Genomic DNA, 22,810 nt, shown 5'->3' on the forward strand with positions numbered 1-22,810 from the left:
AAATCTTAGAGCTTATGTCAGTCGTCTTCACTCGTTAACTGAACTGCTGTCTGTAGCGGCAGCTGACTGACTGCACGGCAGCTGTTTACTAAATGTTGCTTGGTTTGTTTGTTTACTGCCGTATGTAGTTGGAGTGTTATTATCGAATTGCGTGCTTTACTTTTACTTTTTATTATTGTTTACATACAATCAGATATTTTCAGTTAGTTGTTTATTTTCGTGTTTGACTGAACTGTTATGATTTGAGTTAGTTAGTTCTTGTTACGTAAGCCCATAAAATGGATGAAGACGGCGATGATTCGTTGCTAAATCGCAAAATTGCTGATGGAACAAGTAATATAAGTGATTCTGATATAGCTGGTTTGTTATTTGAAGACGATTTATTATCAAATAGCAGTTCAGATCCAACCGATCCAGAATTAGACGACGACGAAAATAGTGATGAAGATGGTGATAATAATAGTGATCCCGATTTGCCGATTGAACATATTGATCCATTTTATCTTCAAGATGATGTTAACTTTGGGACATTAGATGACATACCTGGAATACATAATGTAAGTACCGATTTGCCTGTTGAACATAGGCCTATTGATGATCAATTTTTTCAACAAGATGATGTAAACTTTGGGACATTAGATGAAATACCGGGAATACATAATGTAAGTATCGGTGGGCCTACCGAATTACCTGTAATTACTGAACCAAGCTGTTCCAATATTTTGAGTCAATCAAAAAGACTAAAACTTGACAGACCGAGACCTAGCTCTATCCCAGTTTGTACTGAATCAGGACCTTCTTCACAATCAACCAAACTTACAACAGGTAGACATTTGCGTGGATCGAGAAAAACTAAAGTCTCAAAAACCAAAAAGAAGTCTAGTCTTAGCACACAGGGTAAAAAGGCTCGGCCTAGGCCTATCCAAACCAAGAACAAGCCTAATGAAGATCATAACTATAGGACTTACACAAATACTGACCAAGATTTCCCCCACTTCCCTTACACTTTGGAATCTGGCTACAAACCCCCAATAGGCTACAAACCTAATAGCCCATTACAGTTTTTTCAATTGTTTATGACAGATGAACTTTTAGAAACTATTGTTACTGAGACAAATAAACATGCTAAGGTTGTCATTTCTAATAAGAGGCCGTTGCAAAAAAATTCAATCTGGCACTCGTGGACGGATGTAACGTTAGAGGAGATACGAGCATTCATCGGAGTGGTTCTAAACATGGGACTCAATACTAAACCCTCGCTGCAAGACTACTTTGCACAAGATTGGCTTTATAATCAGCCATTCTTTAGCCGTGTATTTTCAAGAACAAGATTTTTTCAAATATTTTGGACTTTACACTGTTCGAGTACTGGTGGTACCCAACCAGCCCGATCACGAGGGGACAAGCTAAAAAATATAATTGCTTACCTTCAGACTAAGTTTACAGAATACTTTGTCCCTCCATATGAGCTTTCTATGGACGAAAGTACAATTTCGTTCAAAGGAAAAGTGTACTTCAAGCAATACAACCCCAAAAAACCAATTAAATGGGGTCTAAAGGTTTTTGTTGTATCTGATGCCAGGTCAGGATACATTTTCACGTTTGAGCCATACTATGGCTCAGCTACATCGCAGATATTACCTTACCCTGACCTGCAATTCACTACCAGAATTGTTTTGCTGTTGGCACTAAGAGTGAGGCAAGTATGTGGGCCAGATTGCGGTTTCCACATATATACTGACCGATTGTATACAAGTTTGTCATTAGCTCAAGAGTTGCTAAAGATGAAAATGCATCTCACTGGTACAGTTAATTCAAACCGTCAAGGTAATCCCAGTAATGTAAATAAGAAAAGGCTAAAGGGTCTTTTGAAGAAACATGAGACAGCAGCCTACCGTCACAAAGACAATGTCTTGGTGTTGGTGTGGCGGGACCAGAGACACGTAATTATGATGAGTTCGTATCATAACTCGGATATGCAGTTAGTAAAAAGAAGAGAGAAGGGAAGAAAAGAAGATGAAATTGTGTCCAAACCAGTTGTTGTATGCGATTACAACGAGAGAATGGGAGGAGTCGACACTGCCGACCATTACATTTCGTCCTACATGTTTGTTCGGAAATCTAAAGTGTGGTGGAGAAAACTGTGGTTCTGGCTTATGGAAGTATGTGTCGTCAACAGCCTCCTGCTATATAACATGGACTTACAGAATAAGGGGAAAACTCCCATTGATTCGAAGAGATTTAGGGAAATGCTGATTACTGAACTTGTTTCTGGTGTACGTAACAAATCTTATTCACAGCGAGGTCGTCCTTCTTCAGCTGACCAAGAAGATAGGCTAGATAAAAAACCTCATTTTATTTATGCCAATGAAAAAAGCAACAGCAAGGACTGTGCTGTTTGCAGCAACAGGAAAGCTGGACAGAGAAGAGAAACAGTGTATTTCTGTGCTACATGTGCAAGAAAACCAGGCCTTCACCCAGGGCAGTGCTTTGAACGCTACCATACCCTGAAAAACTATAAGATGTAATGAGGTATGTCTAGTTCTTTGACAAAAACACTGTTTAAATTCTTATATAACTTGTGTTTATTTTATGTTATTATTATTTTAGGCCTATTCTTGCTTGTGATTGAAGCGGAGTAGCGTACAAGCGAGATAAAATATTTAGGCCTAGTTCTTGTTTTATTTATGTTTTTCAGCTAATACAGTTTTGAAGAAAAAATACTTTTTCTCTTTACATCATAAATATTTGGTTTCTAAGCAACAGCAAAATTAATATTGCCTAAAAAGATATTAGTCGCTACAAAAACTGATATTTTCACAAAAACTTTTTTTTTAGCAAAAATTCATATTTTTCAATATATTTTTTTTTCGCATAAAATTGTGTCTTTTAGCTATGTAAATCACTTCAATATATATATAAGGACATACACAATGTAAATAAAACACTTTTATACTCTTATTTCTATAAAAAAATTGTAAAAAATCTTGTTATTCCAATTTTTTTATTTTCTCCAAAAAAATTTTTTTTTTTATGAGTAATGTATAATAAATTTTTTAAATATATATACTGGTTTCTATATCCTAAATATGATCTTTGGTTCATACAGAATTAGGAAAAAAATTACCAGCATTCTACAAATAAAGACAGTATTTGTTTTTTTGGCAAATAAATGAAGTGTGCAAATTTGGCTAAAATTAAATGGAGCTGGTGAGTAAATGGGCCTCCCGTTAATCTGAGTGGAAAGGGTTAAAGTACTGGCATGGATAAAACAAACTCCCTAGTAGATTTGTCATCCTTATGGAACAACTGAAGCCAATTTTATTGTTAGTTCTGTACTTCGTACTGTAGAGGTCGTGTTTTGTTTACAATTTATTTCTTTTTATTTCAGTAATTCAAAACTTTGTTTAACCAAATAAAACGATCTAATCATAAACAATAATTGGTTCAGTTATACAACCAAACAGTTAAACACGCATCATGAAAACAACTCCAAAATACTAGAAACAAAAATTTCATCTACGCTAGCGATCAGTGTCGTGTTGATGTACATGAACTAGACATGAAAAACAAGCTTCCAAATTTACAATGGGATGAAAATTCTACTTGTTTTGCTTAGTCTATGACTGGTGTTTACCAGTTATTTGTTTTAAATTCCTGATGGTTTCAATGGAAAACGGACTTGTAGCCAATAGATTTTAATGAAGATTTTTTTACATGTTTACAATGTGTTTTGTATTACTTTCAATGTTATCCGACCCTGCAGCGGCTGAAATATGTGGAATAATCGCAACTTCTGTTTTAAAGGTTGATTCTCACCATGTTTGTAGGTCTAGCGAAGCACATATACAGTCAACAGCTGGTGACGTGTGGACTGGTCATCCTGGGCTGGTGGCTGTTGTCTCTGTTATCAGTAGCTGTTATCGCCACTGTTCTCACTCTACTCAACAGAGCCATGAGTTGGTATTCTCGTCCTGTGTGGATCATGTTCCTCTACGTGGTGCCAAGTCTCACAACTGCATTGACAGTAGTCTTAGTTGCGGCTAGACGCCAGAAAAAGGTTAGATTATCTTGTAAAATGGTTTTGTTTTGTAATAAGATAATTTTGGTTTTATTAGAATCATACAGTAATAAATATTCAATGTGTAGCCTCCGGACCTCCATCTGTGATCCAAATTTCCACTAACAAAATGGTGCTGAGTAATTTTGCCACATCGTCAAGCTTCCAAAAAAAACAAAACAAAACTAGTCGGCACCAATATTGATAAATATGTTTCACTATAGACTGAGAGGACGCCTATTATCTCGTATAGTTGGTTGCAAATGATTTTTTTTGGCACTTAAAAGTCGTGTACAAGAGAGAGTAAGAAAAGCAATTGGCAATGCGTTTCCTAATCCCTAACTCCAAAATTACAACAGAATAGGATCTTTGTCATTACGCTTTTCAAGCTCCTATAATCTTTAATTAGAGCTATTTTTTTATAAGCCTGCCATTTTATTTAAATTTTCATGCTAAATTGTGTTGTTTGTTACAACACTCAACTCAATGAACTAAAAGTATTTTCAGTTTTTGAGACATTACACATGTATTTAGTATTGTCTAATCATTTATCATTTACTTAACTTTTTAGTTACTTCACAATTGTTTTCCAGGTTGTTCCATCACGGTGGCTGCAGTTCAGGTTGTTCTGGGACGCTCATCAGCTGTTGTTCACGTTGTTCCTGGTAGTGGCCATTGTTCTCAGGGTTCGTTCCGGGTTTATCGTCGCATTGTGGGTGTCCTTTGCTTCAGTGGCGAACGTTCTAACCCAGCGCACCCTTGCCAAGTACAGAGGTGTTCCTCACTTATACTCATTAACAAATAAATTACGTTCACTACTCATAAAATTAAGTCACCATTTGTTTGTGTACATTGCACCGTAGATAACAATTTGGTTAAAGTAGTTTTATATCATTAATTTTACTGATAATTTAATGCAATAATGCAAATTAAGAAAGGTGTTTTACATGCTTTTTAATTTCACACAAGTGGGTAAAATTTGTATGTTAGTAGTTAAAACCTTAAAAAAACAACAAGTAGCTTCATCACTTACTAACAGTGTTGTCTTGATTGTCTTTATTTTGTAGCAGTAAAATTTGTTCAAACAGCTTATCTTAAAGCTGTTGTTTTATTGACAGAAATTTGCAGGGTATTCAAAGATTGCTGGCTTCAGAAATGTTTGTAAAGCTCTCTTAGCTGTCCATCTTTCTCTCTACATTCACTTACCCCTATTTCTTAACCCTTAGAGTGCCAGGCGAGAAATAAAAGTAACGCTAAAAAAATGCCGATGATTTTTCCCGAAGGTCGCGCTAAAAATGCCGAGCGCGATCTGGCGATTTTTAGGTTAAAATTTTGTAAAAATTGAATTTTTAATATTTCGACCAACGAAAATCGATGTACCGCATCTAGTAACTTTCGACTCAATGTTAATATATGGGTTAAAAGAATCCGAGTATCCATTCGGTTGTTATGACAACTGTTCGATCATTACGAAACGTCCGGTCAGCCGGACGTTGGCACTTTTGGCTCGTTCTAAAAACGTCCGGTCGGCCGGACGTCAGCACTTTTGGCTCGTTTTAAAAACGTCCGGTTCCCCGGACGTTGGCACTCAAAGGGTTAATGTTTACCAGATGCCTTTCTTAATGTAAGGATTCTCATATCCTGCTAATCACTGATGGAATTTATCCAAATGATAATGCCGCAACACTTAGTAGTAATGTGAAAAACAATCCCAGGCTAGATCCTAGTACCCAAGGACAAAAAATAGATCCTAAGTACAATTGATTTACTAGGACTCTGAGATGTAGATTTTTTTAAATTCAAAAAGTTAGTAGATGAATCAGTTACTCACGGAGTCAGGTACAGCCTAAACCTATTTTCTCCTTTAGTTTCTGTTGTGATAGTTTTGTGTCATATAACATGCAAAAGTTTCCAATAAGTTGTCCTTTCAGTTTAGCTTTGTCAAAAAGTTATTATTAAACAGAAATCAGTAATTTACATCAGTTCACTCTGTTAGATGTGTCGGCAACGTATATTTCTTGAAACTGGCTACATTTCTGTCTAACATGGCATTCGGCTATCATCTTTTGTCAATAGTCAAAGGCTGCAAGAATTAACTAACATCTGTTCTGTCTGCAGGGGACTGGAAGTGGATCTTAGTTATTATGGGTGTCATGTTGCTGCCTTATATACAGAACGGCTACATGATCAACGGAGCTCTACTATTGATTGTCCCCATCATGGGACGGAGCGGCTCCGGTAACCATGCGGAGCTGGTGTTGTCTCTTCTAGCCACCGCCATGTTTATGCTGCTACTCACCTTTATTGTAAGTTAGTCTTGGACTTAAGTATTGAGGACGTCATGGCAGTAGCGGTTTCAAGGGCTTAAGATCCCCAATTGGACTCTGGAAAAATAAATTGAAACATACATTTTGTCGCGCAATCGTCATAGTTTGATTTTAAATTAATCTACTTGCTCATAACAATTAGGTGAATTGGGAGGTTTCAAAAGGCACTAAAAATACCCCATTTTCCGGCAAACCCCCCGGTAGCTCCCCTTCACAATGTTCTAGAACCGACACTGAGTGAAGGTATCTGGAAGCTAAAAGTGTATATTATTGAGTTTTGTGGATCTGAGAATATATCTCAAACCTAAGAGTAGGTTGTTGGGAAAAATTATTAGATTGGAGAATTTTCCCTCCAACCTATTCTGTGACGAAGTCCTACATCAGGATGTACTAGCAGCGTTATGTTTTGTGTATCTGTTAGTCCCTGGACTTTCATCAGGTAAGCTAGCTGAACTCTAGTCCTTGTAAGTAAATTCTTTACCAGCCAATGGGCTTTACTTTGCAATATTTTAGGTTGTGTTTCTTTTGCCAGATTTGACTTCAAATCCACATTACCTTGCCATCCCATCTTTAAACCTAGACCTGTGTTCCTTATGCGCATTGATAAATTAAGACAAAATTTTACAACAATTTAACAAGTACAATTTTAACAACATTGTCTAATGTTATTTCATCACTTGTGATGGGGCAGGTGCCGATGATCTTGCTGGTCCGTAACCCGCAGAGAGTCGTCAGTTTTCTCACGGCTGTGTTCGCCGTGTCAGTTCTTACCTTGGTGTTGACGCCTCTCGGCTTTCCGTACTCCAGCGACCCTGTACACCCGACGCCTCAGCGGTTCATGATAGTCGTAAGTGTGGCGTGTTACTTTTACAATGAAATCTGAAACTTTTTGGAAATGTGTCTGATTGTATGCTCTTCTGTGCTATATCCCGGTTTGTGATTTTCTCTCCTCTTTTTCCTTACCCTGCTAGACTCCAACAACCTCCTGTTCTTATTCCTCCCCCATCTTGTTTATCATCTTCCATAGGCTAGTTAATATAAGGTGTTTGGCTATAACATCCTTTTTTGGAGGGCAGCCGTATTGGTCATCACCCAGCCGACTTAGGGCAATCTGAACAGTGTCTGCTTCAATTCAATTCAATTCAAAACTACTTTATTCATTTCCTGTACATAATACATTGAATAGTGTCAACAGTTGCTTAGGCCTAATAGTTATTAAATACATTTCTAACATAATAAAATAAAAACAAAATTTCACAAACTTAATTTTTTTTTAAGTCTAAACAAAAAATACATAAATTGAATTTTTTTTTTTTTACTTCAAAGACTATTTAACTCTTCAAAAGAAAAAATAGCCTTGCTGATGAGAAATCTCTTTAATTTATTTTTAAATATTGTTTTGGAAGTCTCTGATTTAATTTCAATTGGGAGATTATTATAAAATTAATTATGGGGGATTATTATGCTTATATCAGCACTTTGGGTTCAGGGTACTATTCCTTACAATATTTGTCTGTTAGCGGCAAAAGTACTAACTTTAAAAGTACCAGTAAAGTTTTAGGCCTACTTTTCCAGGAACGATTTCCAAAGCTCTTAAAGTATGTCACAAAGTAATGATTTTGTTGATCATTTCACCAGCCACGATCATTTCACGTTGTGTATTGTTTACGATGTCGTGTATGTGAAAAGGCATTACAGATTTTGGTTTGATTTGAATCAGGTTAAAGTTTGTTTAGGTTAGACTTGGTTATTTAGGTTTTGTCAGACTAAATTTGGTTGTGTTTTGAAACTGTCTTTTATACTTAACTTGCAGCGAAAACGGGGAATTTTATGCAATTATTAAGTGAAATACTGGGATTTAATGGCTTTTGTTTCATACTTAGACTAAACTTTAGGATATGTAAAAGCCTGGATAGAAACACCACCTGCCTTCAGGGCATTCTATAGAATACCTGAATGTAATGTTTTAAGCTCATGTTTGCAAAGGATGGTTAAGGATGGTTATTTAAATTTTCAGGTAAAATTCAAAATTCAAATAATCTTTATTTGTAAGTAGCATATAACATACATAAATAGTGTCAAAATACAGGTATGAAAAAGTATAATCAAAGGTTTCTTAAAATTATCAATGCATAAATTAAACATTATTTCCTACAATTCATCTAAGGAAGCTTTGTTGATACATTCATATATAGTTTATTTATTTAAGAGGGAGGTTTAGAAATTCATCCAGCGAGTAAATTACCTCGTTAATTAAATAAGCTTTCAGTTGTCTTTTAAATTTAATTGCATTTTTTTCTTTATTAATATTTTCTGGGATTAATTTTAAAAACTGTTCACCAACATATGTTGGTTTTTTTTCATAGAGCTTCAGTCTGTGCTGATTTTGCCTTATAGAGTTCTTTTTTTAAAAGAATGGATGACATTTTCTATATCCACAGTAACTTAAGTGTTATAATCACAATCTTTTTTGGGAGGGAAACTCCTCTTGTTATCAAGGGGATATGTATATCTACATTTACCTAATTAGCCTATCCAACCTAACTAGTGTATGTGATTCTTTCTACACATATGCAACATGTATATTACATAATCCTAAAACAAGTGGAACCTCGATAAGAAGACCCTTGGTAACAAGTGTATTTTTCAAATTCCCTTGAATTTATGTTACCTCTAAACACATGTTATTGCAAAAGTCAATAAGAAGTCAACCTTGATAACCAGACTTATGTTATAATCCCCATGAGGGTCTTGTTATCAAGGTTCTACTGTAATACAAAAACGATTACAGAAAAACAATGAGACTCAAACCAAACACTTAATAACGTGAACCAAAAATGTTAATAGAAAATTTCCATCCCCCTTATCCGTTGTGTGACTGTGTTCAGCACGTGGACAGGATGTACCACAACTACGAGGGCGCCGTGCGCTCTCAGAAAGCTGGGTTCTGGGTTGTCAACATGGACGTCAACAGTCCCAGATCGGTGGCGTCGCTGGTCCCCGAGGTGGCGCAGGCCGAGCTCATAGACGAGGAGTGTCGAACTGAGCTGTATTGCGGTTTGCCGTACCTCATACCTGTCTACTCAATCGTGTGGTGAGACCAACACACTTAATCGTTTTAAAATAATCAGTATCAGCAATCTGACACATACTTTCTCCCATTAGATTGTCAACAACTCTTGGGTAAAGGGTGGGAGCAACCTTAACATTATGGGGGAAATAAAATAAAATGGTAATAGGCCTACATTTATAGCAGTAATTTTTTTTACAGAATTTGGGATTGTTCCATTTTGTTTGGAACTATAACAACCATAACATAGTACTCAATTATTATAAAAATCGTCGGAGTAAACAAAAATAAAAAAGGCCTGGAGATGCTATGGGTTGGTAACCAAATTTCATTTTAGGACCACAGGTGGAAGTGTACTCATCCACACACACAAAGAACACTTCAAAAACCACTTTTTTGTGTTATGGGAAACCCTATAGTCCTATACCAATATTTCCATAAAAAATTAAACTTGAAAATGTTTACGAAAAACAATTGAAAAGGTCTTTGAATTGTGGTTAGAACCAAGAATGCTTCACTGCATGGTTATAAACCACCATTTTTGCAGGCAAGGACACTGGATACCAGCCCCACAGCCCAATGTGGCTGTAGTGACAGACCTGACCCTGCTACAAAGGGAGGACAGACATAACGATGTTGTCAGACTGAAATTGAGAGCCAGAGGTAAGTTTGGAAACTGTCTTGAGACATTTTGATTCTATGGAAATTAGTTTAGTGTCTGTTGAATACTGATCCTACCAACCACAAAAACTACGTCACTACACCAATCGTAATCCCTCACTAATCCACTTCAAAACCTACAACCTTAAAACCTGAAATATTTCAAATCCTTAAAAACTCAAAATTGAAATTCATTTAAAAAATTTGGAATTCAGATTTTGAGAGTTTGACCATCTATTCATCTATTGTTCATGGTTAACTTGGATGAATCATTAGTGCTTGGTCTACCAATTTGTCATAACTCTTCTACATTGTATATGATATTAATGATACATGTTTATGATATTAATATTGACATCACAGGATCCCATCACATGAGTGTAGTGATGTCACCAGTCCCTGGTGTACAGCTACTCCGATGGAGTCTAGATCCGGGTGAGCCGTTGAAAAGTTTAGTCAATTTCAACGGACGACCGACGTACTTCGTCTACTTTGCCTACGCCTCTGACCCAGAACCGTGGCACTTCTGGGTCGACTTTCAGGTAATTTGTCTCTTTTCATTTGCCTCGTATTGCTATTCCTATTAGTTTTTGCTCTACCATCTTGTTTAGTTGGGAATAGTTATTCGTAGGGGTGTGCGATGCATCGAAAATGCATCGAAATTTCGATTCGATTCGATTCGATGCATCGAATCGCGATTCGATTCAGTGGTGGTCAAAAAACGATTCGATTCACGAGGGAGTCAGTATCCATATACGAAAAACGCCTGCAGAAAGTCAATGCAATACCCGCAATACAGGAGCGCGTTGCTGTTGCGTTTCCTTTACGAAGGCGTTCTTATTTAATACATTCTTTGCATTAAATATAGCTTTAATTGTTTTATATTTTTTTGTTTTGACATTGCAAATGATTAGAGGTTTTGTTTTTTGTCTTGATGTAAGCAGTGTGTGAAATATTTTACTACTGTGAACCTAGCCAAAACAAGGTAGGTTACTCCAAAATCATTTTAAAAATAAGTCTGAAAAATTGTTTCTTAATACTTAACTAGTAAGATCAATGTTATAGACTGATACATTTGGTATTTTTGTTAGGTGTCTGTCGGTCCCCGTCCCCGAATTTTTGTTGGGGCAAAAGAAAAAAAAGAATAATTTATTTCCAAAGAAACACTCTTATATTATTATATCTATTACAGAGGAATTAAAATGTTCAAATGAGAATTAAAAATTAAGTTGGCTCACGACCTTTAAGAATAAAGACACAACAGAGCAATTGCCGCACTGCCACTAGCCAGAGCCAGGTCTAGTCGTCTAAATTTCTTTGAAAATAATCTCTAACAGTTTTGTGTTTTTGAATAAAGAAATATATTTCTTTGTCTCTACTTCCTTGTTTCATCACTTGCATTTTGTCAGCAATTGAAGCAACTGGGTAGCAACCGGGTGGTGTAAGAGGGGAGGGGGAGGGTCTATGACCTTGAATTCACACATCGTTGCCCGGGCCTGGCTGGTGAGACTGATTCATTGTTTTTGTTGACATACTACTACCCTTCCTTAAGAGAAAAAGGCCCTGCTGTTCCAAAAACATTGAGGGTAGTTTAAAAACATTGACCTGTGTTGCCAAGGGCACTAGAAGATAGCATTTAACTTTCTTGTCTCTTGATTTAATATTATTTTAATCTTCTATATATTATTTAAGAGTTACTTTTCGGGTACCTAATTAGTTGTGATATTGTTTAGCTTCATTTTATGGATTTTTAATTCTTTTCATTCATTAGCTATCAAAATCAGTTGTTTTAGGATTTTAATCTCTTGCAGTACCGGTAGGTCTATACTACTGTATGACATGATATGCATTTTTTAGTCCTTATTAATTATACCATAAACAATGTTTGTATGTTATTTACTGTTTTTGAGTTTTATAGGAAATTAGTTTACACAATATCTTTTCTTCAATGAGTTCTCCACTTGACATGTTGCTTCTATCCTATTACTATTTTAGGCCCTATAAAAATAATGCCTATGTAAAGCTGTAGGCCTACTGATGCCAATAATAATTCTTTATTTATGATGATGTAACAAATAATGTAAGTGTGAGGTTATTATACTAAGGAGGTTAGGAGGCAGGGAATGAATGATACATGTTGCATGGTGGAAACATATTATTTTTATTTTCTTCTTGCTTGCAGTCCTGAAGCCGGTCCACAGGCCCTAAACTTGTGATATGTAAATTTATTTCTTAATGGTCTTTTTATATTAAGTTCCATTCAAATTTGTTGTAATTTAGCTACCGGTACCTATTTAGTTATTTAAACAGTTATTGAAATGAGAATGAATGTCTTGATAAAAAAAATATTTTCTTCTTTCTTGCAGATGAGCCAATTCCAAGTAAAAATTATGAAATAGGCAAGTAAAGCAGCTCACTGGTATTTCCAGCAGTTATTCTAATACATATGATTGAAAATAAATATTTTTTCACCTAAAATTCATATGTAAGTATGAATAGGCCTAATACCACATCAACAAAAATTTGTATTACACAAATGTGATAAATTTTAATTATTGTTAATCCACTCAATTGACAATTATGAATAGAAAAATACCGTATTGCTTCGAATCGAGTTGCATCGAATCGAATCGAAAATCTTTTGAATCGAATCGTTGCTTCGAATCGAAAATTTTTTGCTGCTTCGCACACCCCTAGTTATTCGGCTAACTCTAAATTCCAATCTGAAGGGTGGAATCCCTTATTCCGTGACTGCTACTTCCTGAAGACTGGTTGCAATGTCAAGGCAAGAATAAAAGTTTGTTTTGAATATAAAGTAGGCCTTGGCATGAAATCTTTGAGAAATTGATTAAGTAGGGATTAAAATATCAGGGATCTAAGAGACCTGTCTCAAGCACTAACCATGGTTCCAGCATAAGCAGACATTTGAGGTGGACTGCTTGTAAGATTGGGAGGAGAGATGAGGCGATCATAAAATAAGTAACATCTGGATGGAAGATGATTGGACAACCACCGAAGAAGCGATGGGAGTAGCCAAACCATCATAAAATGTTTACTTTCATGGGTTAAACCGTGCCTGGGCACATGCATCTTACATTTCAACCCAGAAGTCAAAAGGATGTCTGTAAAACATTAACATTTTGACAGCTGAAGAGGAAAACCCACAGAATCAAAAAAAGTGTAGAAAGTTTGTTGGTAACAGAAACATTCTTGGTTTTAAACGGGAGTAAGAGTAAGTTGTATTATACCATATGTTCATGGTCTGGCGGGAATAGCAAAGGTCAACTGTAACACCTCTGTTCACAGACCCCACCGGGTCACAGAGGTCCCCTGGTGGACATGGGGGTCGGAGGTCATTTTGTCCATGGGGCAGACCAGAGGTCAGTACCGCTGCGTAGGCTACTGTCCAAGTTTCCACCCTGGACGACCTGCACCGCGTGGACGGCGGCGTTCAAGAGTTATGTCTTCTGATGCGCCACGTCTAATGTTTAGTGAGTATTGAATCTCACGTATTATTTGGTAAAGATGGCTTTTGGCCAAGGTTTTAAAGGATTTTGTGGAGGATCAAATAAACGGATTGTAATGCTCACCTCACAGATACAGTTGAATTTAGGTGTAACAACATTAAAAATAGAATTTTTAGTACTATAATCTGTTCACAAAATTTAGGCATAAGCGAAGTTCCCCCACCACTTTTTTTTGCTTAATGTATGTTGTTGGCGAGGCCAAAAACCTACTGAGGTTTGAGTGGCCACATAGGTGGCAGCTGATTAACGTGTTGACAAATCTCAGCTTTTGAGTTATATGCTTAAATAGGATCAACACGTGGAGGGGATGGTTTTTTCCCCTAAAACCGCCGAAATTGTGTGAACTGAGTATAATAGCTCCTTCTTCAGTAGTAGAGTTTTCTCCAAGAAGAACTGGTATAATTGGAATTAATACAATTTAAAATATAAACATCGCCAATATTTAGTAAATTTTTAATTTCATGAGGCCGTTCGCCACCTATGCTGGCATCATCTGACACATCACAAAAGTAAAGGTTATGTATAAGTACAATAAGACAGTAGTAGAGTCCTAGTTCTTGTAGGCTGTTCTGGTCCAGGACTGCCATTTGGTAAGGCAGACAGTCCAAATTGATGGATTAGAACAACCTTCAAGAACAAAGATTGACGTACTGAAGAAGCTAGTACAGTAGAACCTCTTTAATCCGAACCCCCGTAATCCGAACGTCCACTAATCCGAACCCCTCATTGCTGTACTCTATACACAGTACAGCAGTTCTTTATTGTATACTGTATTTAATTTACAGTACTGTTTATTCACCATGTTTACTACTGTATTAAATAAACACTGTATTTTAATTTATAAAACATTTTTTTCACTTGTCCCAAAATAATTTAGATCAATTTTAGCCATGTTTTAGCTATTGTTATGTAAAAACAACAATATGTTCTGTAATCCGAACTATTCACTAGTCCGAACTACCCCTGGTCCCAATTAGTTCGGATGAAAGAGGTTCTACTGTAGTTCCAAAAATATTTGTTTCATATGTTTAAAGCACTATTTTTGGCCGTAAGGTAAACCTGATGTCCATCCTATCCACCACAAAATTCTTTGAATACGAGGATAGTTTTTTTGAGTTAAACTATGATTTTCATTTTCATTTAAGAAGTAACGGACACCAGGGGTGCCCAGAAGGGGGGGGCATGATTTTTTGGGCGGGATTTTGTTTTTTTTGGAAGGGATTTTATACCAGCAAAGGTTTACAGGAAAATTACAAAAATAAATTACTACAATCATACGCAACAGTAAAAAGCACTGTTTACTTATTTAACCATTTAATCAGGATTACAAACGTTATTTAAGTTTGCCTTTTAGACCAACAACGAAATTTTCCCGTCAATCGGTAAATGTTTTGTTCTGGTTTGATGACGGTTCGTAGACCTAATGGCTCGACTGGCAACCCTGGTCACAGCCATTAGTAGAGGATGAGTAGGCAACAGTCGTCTGCAAGCGTGCTTGTATTACATTGTACCTTTTTATTTTGCATGAATATCACAAATAATTATGATTTTTAGATAGAGCCTGTAAAATATAGTCATTCAGATGGTATTTTAAAATCAGACTATTATTTATTTTCAATTAGATTTTTCGACATACCCTTGGAATGTAATTTAAGCCTATAACTTTAGGATAAAATTTACAATATCAATACAGTAATAACCCGTTCCAATGTTTAATGGTGTAATTTTTAATGATCCCAACATTATACTATATTTACTGCTAAGTTTATTAATTTGGTAATTTATTTAGGCCTAATGCAAAACATCTGGTTACAGTATTATTTAAAAGATAACCCTAACCATCATGGAAACAATAAATCAATGCTTTACTAAACTTTAAAAAAAAATGTCTTTGTCATTGTAGGCTTGAAAAATATAGGCCAATTACAACACTGTATATTCGAACTGTATCTTTGGGCGATCTTTCTCTAATTGGATAGAGCTTTTACAATGTCATGTGTAGTGAAATAGTATCCAGGAAGCAGTGTGGAAGTACGGAGGAATGTTGTTGTTAGTTTCGTTGGAGGTTATGTGTGGGTAGGGGTGCACGGGGAATACTTGCATTGGGGCGCAGTCGGACTACGCCACTGGTTATCTTTACATGAAAAATACTGTTTTGTAACTTAGTTTGCTTTAAAAATTATGCAATATGACAAAAGAGATAGGAACGCATCAGGGCACAATTTAACCCAAATCACACAATAATCTACCTTAAAATGAGTGAGAAATTTGAGAAAAGAATTAGTGTGAAATTTGTTTTATTTTAAAATATGGGAATCAGTTGACCTATTTGTGTTTCCTTTTTAAAACTCAATAGAATATATTGCCCTTTAGAGACAAAATTAAGAAGAAAAATTACTTAAAGCAAAATGTAATGCAAAAATGTTCAGGGGGTTCAGCCGACCGGAAAAACAACGAATTGTACTTTAAAATGTTGATTAACGGGGTAGGGTTTGTGAATACAATCATATCATACATTCATTATCTAAGAAATTGTTACTTTTTAATAATCACCAATAAAGTTCACCACAAATCGCCGTTTATTCTCTCTTCACATAGTTGTCTCACGAAAATCGCATTTGCATAAAATAACTAAGCGTCTGTGATCCACGAGAAATAATCACAAAGTTTCTGTGATCGAGGGAGATAACCACAACTTTGCCGTGATCGCGGGATGCGGCCAAGAAGTCGCCATATTTTGTAGGACATGACCACGCACGACGATGTTTTATCGTGAAGTCCGTACACAGATTTTTTTGGTGCTATCTAGAGAAGAGAAATTTGATAATTTTCTGTTGAACTTAGGAAAATGACACATTGTAATCCAGTAGCTACAACAATTCTGCATCTGTGCAATTTCATTTTCGTGATATAGTCCTTTGGTTGGAGTCAAGTGTGTAGCCTTAAAAACCAAGGTTTGCAATTTTACTGACATATACTGACTAATGTTATAAATGAAAGGGTGGAGTGTAGATGTCATGCTTTGGGGGGGGGGGGGGCATTAGGCTTGGTTTGGGGGGGCATGCGCCATTGCCTTTGGGGGGGCTGGGCACCCCTGACGGACACATAACTAAGTTTCCAAAGAAAATTGTTGCAGGCAGTTCTTAACAACACTAGTTCACAACAACTTGAGGCAAAAAATTAAGCTAAAAAGCGATGTCTACCTACTGTATCAGTAGAGTGTATGAGCGAGCTTTGTACTCTAATTAATTTTCCTAATTTCAGATGTTTACTTCAGACTGACTCCTCGGTATCAGCTCGGTTACCTCCAATCTTCTGTATCCTTTGATCTTAAGTCTAATTTCAATATTTTATACCGTTACTCGATCTCAATGCCTTCTCAGATATTGTATAAACTAAGAAGTTTTTGGGCATCTCAAGGAATTTCACCATCTTCAACAATTAGGCACTGGATTATAGCTTTAAAAATTGACCAAACTAAAATCCAGTCAACTGGAGTTACCTTTGAGTCTGATTATTAAATATGTTGTTATAGTGCACTGATCAAAAAGTTATTGCTGAACAATTCAGGGTTTTCATAAAATAATGGTATAGTTTTATTGTAAGATAGAAAAAATATATTTTTAAAACCTCAAACACGTCAGGGATTGTTATATATTATTTATTATTAATATTCTTCAATGAAAAAGGTCTATTTTAACCTAATAATAGCGTACACCGTGATAATAAACACAGCCTAATAATAAATATTGTAAGGATACCCAGCGTTATTTTTGTTGAAATCAAAAGCAAGTGGAGTTACAGACAATTGATAAATTAACACTTAAAAGTGCCAAACATGTATGATTTCCTATGGAAAATATTTTAAGTATTTACCAAAGATTTGCGTCAAAACATTACTGTCATTATAACATGACAGTTCAGGCAATACGGTCATATAAAGTTAATTTATTTTGTAATATGGATTGGGACTTTTGAAAAGAGAGTTAAACGTTATATAGGTTATACATTTTAGTTTATATGTTTCTTTGTCATTGTTATTTGTGTTTTTTTTAACTCTTATGTTTACTGAATAAAACATAATAAGATTTATTTAACTTAAGATATATTTAGTCAATGTGGTAGAGGCTCACAAAGTTGAATATTTTTGAAATTATAATTAGTTTAAAATGTTCACATAACGCAAGACAAGTGTTTGGTTAAATAATGGAAATAAAAATACATTTCCACGTACCGCTTAACTAATAATTGCATTATTCAACATTTTGTCATGTTTTATAACACTTACTCAAAAACACATCCCAATTTTTACTTTACGACTTGATATCAATCTCAGTTCTTGAATTTTTAAACTTTTAAATTGAAATATTAGCCTATTTTTAACAAGTTACGAGAGCTTCTAAAACAAGCATTCCTCTATTTTGTGGGACTCTACTGTGAATAGGAAGAACAACTTTTACAATTCAACAACGATTTCGATACTAAGGTCTGCTGGGAATATTGATATGTTAAGTTTCAACAAATGTGTTTACCATTGTCGTTTTGTGTTTTAGTTTTGCTTGAAACCCCTTTGTTGTTCATCCGACAACGGAAACAAACATTAGAGTTTTGTAATTAGTTATTCAGTGAGAAGTTGTAACTTACTTTAAGTTAGTGGCTGTAGTATAAAAAATCATTGAATTATAACTTAACACATTCGCTGCGGTAGTACAACTTTATTGGCTGCCAGGAAGTCACTGGTTGATGGAAATATTTTTTTTTATTTTTTTTTTTATAAAAGAGGTTGGCGGCCTCTTTTAACCTTGCATTTGCCCGTCCACATAGACTACAGATCTGTGCGTGGAACGTATCCAGCAAAGCAAGGGGTGAGCCGGTACAGAACAAAGGTAAACTGTACTGATTAAAGTTAGTGGTAGTGACCAGGATCCGAACCCACGACAGTACTGCCTTGGGCCCGAAGTCCGCGACGCTACCGACTGAGCCACCGATTCACCAAAATAAAAATTGTTCAAACTCGATTTTAACCAAAAACAGAACTACAGTATAGCAATGTACTGTGTGGCTGTTTTGGGGTGTAGGTTTTACAGTTTTTTAGGTTACAAGTTTTACAGAAGCACAAGTTCTATTACTATTAAGTGCAGTTTGGGAGCTGGTCTAGTGGTAGAGCGAGAGGCTTAATTCCATGAGGTTTCGGGTCAAATCATTAATGAATTTTATCTGTGATAATGCCGCAACCCTATAGGACCAGTCTGGAGTAATGTGTAAAACAATAATTCTCAGCTAGAGCCCAGAGTCATGGATTGTGAAGGTGAGAAATAGAAAAGGGAATAAATCTGCAAGGGGAAAATTAGCATGAAAATGGAGTTTTCTAGATCCATTCACGCTCAACCGCATAATTGTAAACTCCAAATTTGTTTGGAGAATCGCACACTAGTGTAGGCGGCTTACCGCAGCTAATGTGTTAGCTAAGGGAACCCAATTTTCCATAGAAACCCAGCATGAGGGTTTAATAAAGGCTGATATGTGGTGAGAATTATCAAACTAGATTTGTAAGTATGTTTGTATTTAGTGCCTTTATAGTTTGTGGCATGGTTTGTATTTTACCGTTGACCACTGGTACTGAACCATATGTCTCACATTCATACTTGGCTTAAAATACCTACCTTCGGTATGGTCGCCATTTCAGTTAAAAGTATTAAAGTAAAGTTAGTACGGTTGTAGTGGACAGAGAAAAATGGTTTGATATAAATCTTTAGTACCTTATCTTTTGTGGATTTGCTTGTGTTATTTAAACATATCACTGGGTTATATGGATGCAAAGTCTATTTCAGTATCAGTTGTCTGTGGTTTTACTATCTTTAGATTGGTTATAATAATCATACAAAACTGAAATGTCTTGCTGAATGTTAAATGTTACAAACTTGGCTGGGTTGTCTGCTAGTCAACTTGAATCATTCAACTTATGTGTATCAAGATCAACACTGTTTCTTACCTTAACAATCCTTAATTGCATAACCTAAAATCACTGGTTACCGAAATATTTAAGTGCTTAACACAGTTTGTTGTCTTGTGTTGTCCTTATGAGGAATGAAGTTTGCTATTCCTATAAATTTCACCATAAGATTTTAAACTTGAAACAAAACAAACATTTCCAAGTTCAATTTAGCAGCAAACCTAAGTATTCATTGAGGCAATGTAATTTATACAGGGTTTTGGATTTATTTGTGAATTTGAATTTCCATCAATTTCTTTTTACCTGGTAATAAAAACACTCGCCAACAATATAATATATGGACACAGGAAGACCAATTTAGGTTGTCCTAATCCTATTCTTTTATACTAATAAATAAATTATCAATTCTACAGGGTCAGTAAGGTAAGAAACAACAAATTCTTGAGATTAATATAAATCCATGGTTTAAAAACCTTAGTATGTATCATTGTGGCTGGTATAAAAAGATTTCTCCATTAAATAAAAGTATTGTATTTATTGTAAATTGTACTTTAGCACAGTTAATTTATTAAGTTACATCTTAACATCAATCTGAGCACTGAATTAAACAGTTTTTGTATTTGTAAATACATTTATGTCTTTATTATTTATGTAATAAAATCATTGAGAGAAAAAAATATGTGTTTAATTTGCTTGGTTTTAACCACCTATTTTGTTATTGGCTAAATTTTATTTGGCATTACAAGCTGTATAGAGTTGTATACTATAATCACACTTTGAACTGAATACAAGGGTAAGAAATAGAAATTTGTATCAAAAGTCAATTTTCTCGTTTTAATGGAATTCAGAAAGTGGGTAGCATATAGTTCATCGCAACAGGCTAACCTACAACAGTTGCGGTGTGGCAACACTGTTAGCAGTGCTGTAATATCTGGTGACTAACGCTAGTCAAGAAAGTACTAATACATGACAAATTATATGCATTTAAATTTATATCAGTGCTTTTGATTTGGCATTTGAAATCTTTAAATCATACTGAGCATTTCAAAATTCATTTCTACTAAGCTAATGACATTTTCCAATAACAATTAGAAGGTTATAAAAACAAGGTTTAACAGTTTAAGGCTCTTTGTTTATTAATAATATAAGAAAATTCAATAATCTAAAGGATTGGCATACATGTTTTAAATGTTACTTCATCCTAACATAACTTCAGGAAAATTATGCCACAGAGAAGTAAGATCGAGAGGATACAAGCTTATGTGACTACCAAGCAAGGAAAAGCACCAACGGCGATGGCCACATAGCGTTTTTGTACTGCAGTTGGGGGTCAGGGTCTTCCTACATTGTGAGCACTATAGTATGTGATGGCGAGGGGGGGGATAGGACAGACGTAAGAACGTAAGGACAGAATTTGCTCTTGACACCACTTAAGTGTACTATTAAACGTTTCCTCTGTATCTTAATTGTCTGTGGTAGTGGCAACTTAAATTTAGGCTACAATACTAAAACATCAAATTGTGAAATATAATTTAAAGGTCTATAAATGCAAAAAACCGACAAATGACAATAAATACAACTTAATACAAATTGGAAAAATAACTTTAAACTTCCGTTTACACCAGATTTTCTAGATCAATACATTTAAACCTATGATGAAACAAAAACAGCATTTTATTACTGTTGTTTTGTTTTACGAGTATATTATTTAAACTAATAATGTCATTTCTGAGATAAAAATCAATCCTGTTTAGAGTATGCACTAAATAATGATCTAATTCACCTTTAAACTTACTTAAGGAATGCCCATATATAGACATAATTGTACACATATATACAAATAAATGAAACTGTTAAATTTACACTAATTTCAAACCAACTTCCTCAGAGCCATGCATGCACATTTCCAGATTGAACATTTTTCTCATCTATCATAACAAATACATACCAATAATAAACCTTTGTCAGTATGACTTAACTAGAGTATCAACTATCAACACTAAGATAAAAATCCTAGTTTCATTTTACAGTATTACCATAGATGTAGTTACTATACAATTATTTAACTGATCCTTGGCCAGTCTCATTGACTTTTAAGATTCATAATAAATATTTGCTAAACAACACCGCTAACAAAATTGACATTTTCAGAATATTCTTATGTTAATATATGTTGTTTATTATCTATCCCAGTTTCATTAATAGCCTAAAGAAGGACCAAATTGTGGGGGCAGTTAGGGCAATTTGGCATCCCAAAAAAACTTGTATCTTGTTAGAATTTATGGACACAACTACTGTGAACCCTTTTATTTAAATTTAGGAGTCAGACAAGGAGATGGGCTGTCACCTATTCTGTTTAATATCACTGAAAAAAAATAAAACTGCACAGGTCTACCTGAAGATAAAGCAGAAACCGCAGCAAGAGAAAGGGACTATGACCTAAAAAAGACTAAAGACTTTGAGGAAAACTCAAACATCCGACTTTATAAGCAATTGCGACAAGTCCAAGACACTCTGGCAGGTAATAAATAATGAAAGAACATCAAGTACCAGTATAGAAAATGAGAGGGAACTCCTAGTAGATGGGGAGACATTACAGGACCCAATCAAAATATCAAACCACCTCAACAGTTTTTTGCTACAGCTGCGGAAAGGACACTTCAGGCCAACAACACCAACACACACACCAGAACCCCCGAAATTCCTCCTTTAACAGATGACAAACTAAAATTTCAGCTTGCAACACGTAACAAAGTACTAAAAGCAATAAACTAACTTAGATCAAAAACTTCATCTGGCACTGATGAAATATCAGCAAAACAACTGATAACAGCACTCATAAATAAGTCTCTCAAACAAGGGGTTTTCCCAACACAGCTGAAAACTGCCAAGGTATACCCTAAATATCAAAGTGGACCAAACACAGATGCTAAAAGTTACAGACCAATTTCACTTATACCGACATTCTCCAAGATCTTTTCTGCTGCTCACCAGCCAGCAACATGGCTTCCTTAAAGGAAGATCCACTTCCACTGCCTTAATAAAGCTCACCGAGCACATAATAGAACAATTAGAAGATGGCTCGTCAGTCACAAGTCTGTTTTTGGACTTTAGCAAGGTCTTTAAGTGCCTTAACCACAAGACACTTCTTAGAAAATTGGAAACTCTGGGTATTGAGGGAAAGTCTAAACAATGGTTTCACAGTTATCTTAA

General features: G+C 35.4%; 1 protein-coding gene across 1 annotated transcript in view; it reads left to right on the forward strand.

Annotated features, from left to right (window-relative positions):
- The window catches only part of LOC128996281 (endoplasmic reticulum metallopeptidase 1-like), a 31,313-nt gene extending 11,055 nt beyond the window's left edge, over nt 1–20,258 (forward strand). The window contains exons 8-16 of the mRNA XM_054421492.1: nt 3,831–4,060; nt 4,654–4,834; nt 6,179–6,366; nt 7,079–7,234; nt 9,276–9,481; nt 10,005–10,120; nt 10,481–10,659; nt 13,424–13,608; nt 16,909–20,258. Of these exons, the coding sequence (XP_054277467.1) occupies nt 3,831–4,060; nt 4,654–4,834; nt 6,179–6,366; nt 7,079–7,234; nt 9,276–9,481; nt 10,005–10,120; nt 10,481–10,659; nt 13,424–13,588 (1,421 nt within the window). The 3' untranslated portion in view covers nt 13,589–13,608; nt 16,909–20,258. The remainder of the gene's footprint in view (nt 1–3,830; nt 4,061–4,653; nt 4,835–6,178; nt 6,367–7,078; nt 7,235–9,275; nt 9,482–10,004; nt 10,121–10,480; nt 10,660–13,423; nt 13,609–16,908) is intronic.
- Nucleotides 20,259–22,810: the final 2,552 nt, after the last annotated feature.

The sequence above is a fragment of the Macrosteles quadrilineatus genome, unplaced genomic scaffold, assembly GCF_028750875.1.
Source record: "Macrosteles quadrilineatus isolate MER2022 unplaced genomic scaffold, UCM_ALF_1.0 Scaffold_6__1_contigs__length_79288215, whole genome shotgun sequence".
In the NCBI taxonomy this organism is placed as follows: Eukaryota; Metazoa; Arthropoda; class Insecta; order Hemiptera; family Cicadellidae; genus Macrosteles; species Macrosteles quadrilineatus.